This window comes from Silene latifolia, chromosome 2 (assembly GCF_048544455.1).
Source record: "Silene latifolia isolate original U9 population chromosome 2, ASM4854445v1, whole genome shotgun sequence".
NCBI lineage: Eukaryota > Viridiplantae > Streptophyta > Magnoliopsida > Caryophyllales > Caryophyllaceae > Silene > Silene latifolia.
Window position 1 is genome coordinate 152,088,225 of NC_133527.1, and position 1,788 is coordinate 152,090,012.

The 1,788-nt window shown below is 41.4% G+C and overlaps 1 protein-coding gene across 1 annotated transcript; it reads left to right on the forward strand.

Annotated features, from left to right (window-relative positions):
- Window positions 1-404: 404 nt before the first annotated feature.
- Window positions 405-1,295, forward strand: LOC141641464 (uncharacterized). Its single transcript, XM_074450122.1, has one exon. It carries the CDS (start codon window positions 405-407, stop codon window positions 1,293-1,295), a length of 891 nt encoding a protein of 296 aa, XP_074306223.1.
- Window positions 1,296-1,788: the final 493 nt, after the last annotated feature.

Here is a 1,788-nt window from a genome sequence, read left to right on the forward strand (position 1 = left end):
CTTGATCGATGTTTGCAGACGATGTTCTTCTGTTTAGTAAGGGGATGCCAACTCCATCATGTTCTTTGTTGAAACCTTTTGCTACTTTCTCTAAAGCAAGTGGTGAAAGTTAGTGCTCAAAAATCAAGTGCCTATTTGAAATGTACCGAGCGGATAAAGAATGAAATCTTGCAGGTTTCAGGATTCTTTGAAGGGAGCATTCCATTCAAATATCTAGGGATGCCAATACAAACTACCAGAATTGGAAGACAGGATGTGAATGTCCGGTGGATAAAATCTGTTCAAGAATACATGGTTATGGATCAAGAAAGTTTTCTTATGCAGGGAGACTGGTAATTGTGAGAAGTGTGCTTAACTCATTGCATTCATATTGGGCTTCCATTTTTATCTTACCCAAAGGAATAATGAAGAGAATAGAGGCAGTGTGCAGGAACTTCCTTTGGGACAATAGTGCAGATTACAGGAGATCTCCTCTTGTGGGATGGGATACTGTCTGTAGACCAAAGGAAGAAGGGGGACTAGGACTGAAAGATCAGGAAAAGTGGAACAAGGCTATGATAGGCAGGCTTGTTGACTGGGTAGCTGAGAAAAGGGATTCAATTTGGGTACATTGGGTTCATAATAACTACCTAAAGGGACGGGCGTGGATGGAGTACTCCCCTACCACGAATTCGAGTTGGATTTGGAGAAGAATATGCAAGGTTAAAGAGGAAATGGCTGCTGGATATACAGATGGCAAATGGGAGGTACAGCAGGATGGTTATACACCAGCTGGGTGTTATAACTGGTTTAAGGGGAATTGGCCTTGTGTCACTTGGTATAAGGTAATCTGGAATGGATGGGCTATTCCCAAGCATCAATTTTTGGGGTGGCTAATTGCACATGAAGCTCTGAACACGGTTGCTAGATTGAAGAGCTTTGGTATGGACATAGAGGACAAGTGCTACTTATGTGGAGTGGATGAAGAATCTGCAGGTCACTTGTTCTTTGAGTGCATGTACAGCACAAGGGTCATTACAGAATTAAACAGGCAAACAAGGTGGGACTTCCCCATGAGGAATGTGGTTCACTGGTGTGAGCAGAGGACGGGAACAAAGGCGCAAAGAGGGGTGCAGTCAGCTTTGATGTTGAGTGCACTATACCAGGTCTGGAAACAGAGAAACAAAAGCAAAAATGAAGCTGTTTTGGTACGGCCTGAGTGTGTGGCAAAGATGATTATGGATGAGATGAGGTCACGAGTTCGAGGCTTGGAAAGAGCTACCCTAACACAAAGCCGAGAGAGATTGGTTTATTAAAATGCGTCTAGTAGAATGATATTTTACTTATGTTGGCTTGATAAACTTTTGTAATTATCATTTGATATATATATATTACACTCACATTTCACCAAAAAAAAAAAAAAAAAAAAAGGACTTGGGAAGAGGCGCAGCAGGCACTGCGTCTCTTGGAAGAGGCGCAGCACCTGCTGCGTCTATTCTCAAGTGGTTTCCTCCTACGGAAGAAAGATTTCCGTGTTTAATTTATGGAATAACAGATTAATTTGGTTTTCCTTAATATTTTGTATGAATATTACGGGAAATCCTTTACCAAAGATTAAAAGATTGTGAAATATGGAATAGAAATATCCGGAACATTCCATAACATTCTGACTCGGGATTTAGCGGTTATCAGAAAATGAAGACGATTTTAGGCCCGGACTCCAAATGTACTCTAATTACTGTCAAAACGACCGTATCGGCGCGTAGATGACAATTAAGAGGTAGACATCAGTGTTTGAGCAATCACTTG

Excerpts from the sequence above, each read along its gene's own strand:
- LOC141641464 (XM_074450122.1), top strand. The coding sequence starts at position 405 with ATGAAGAGAATAGAGGCAGTGTGCAGGAACTTCCTTTGGGACAATAGT.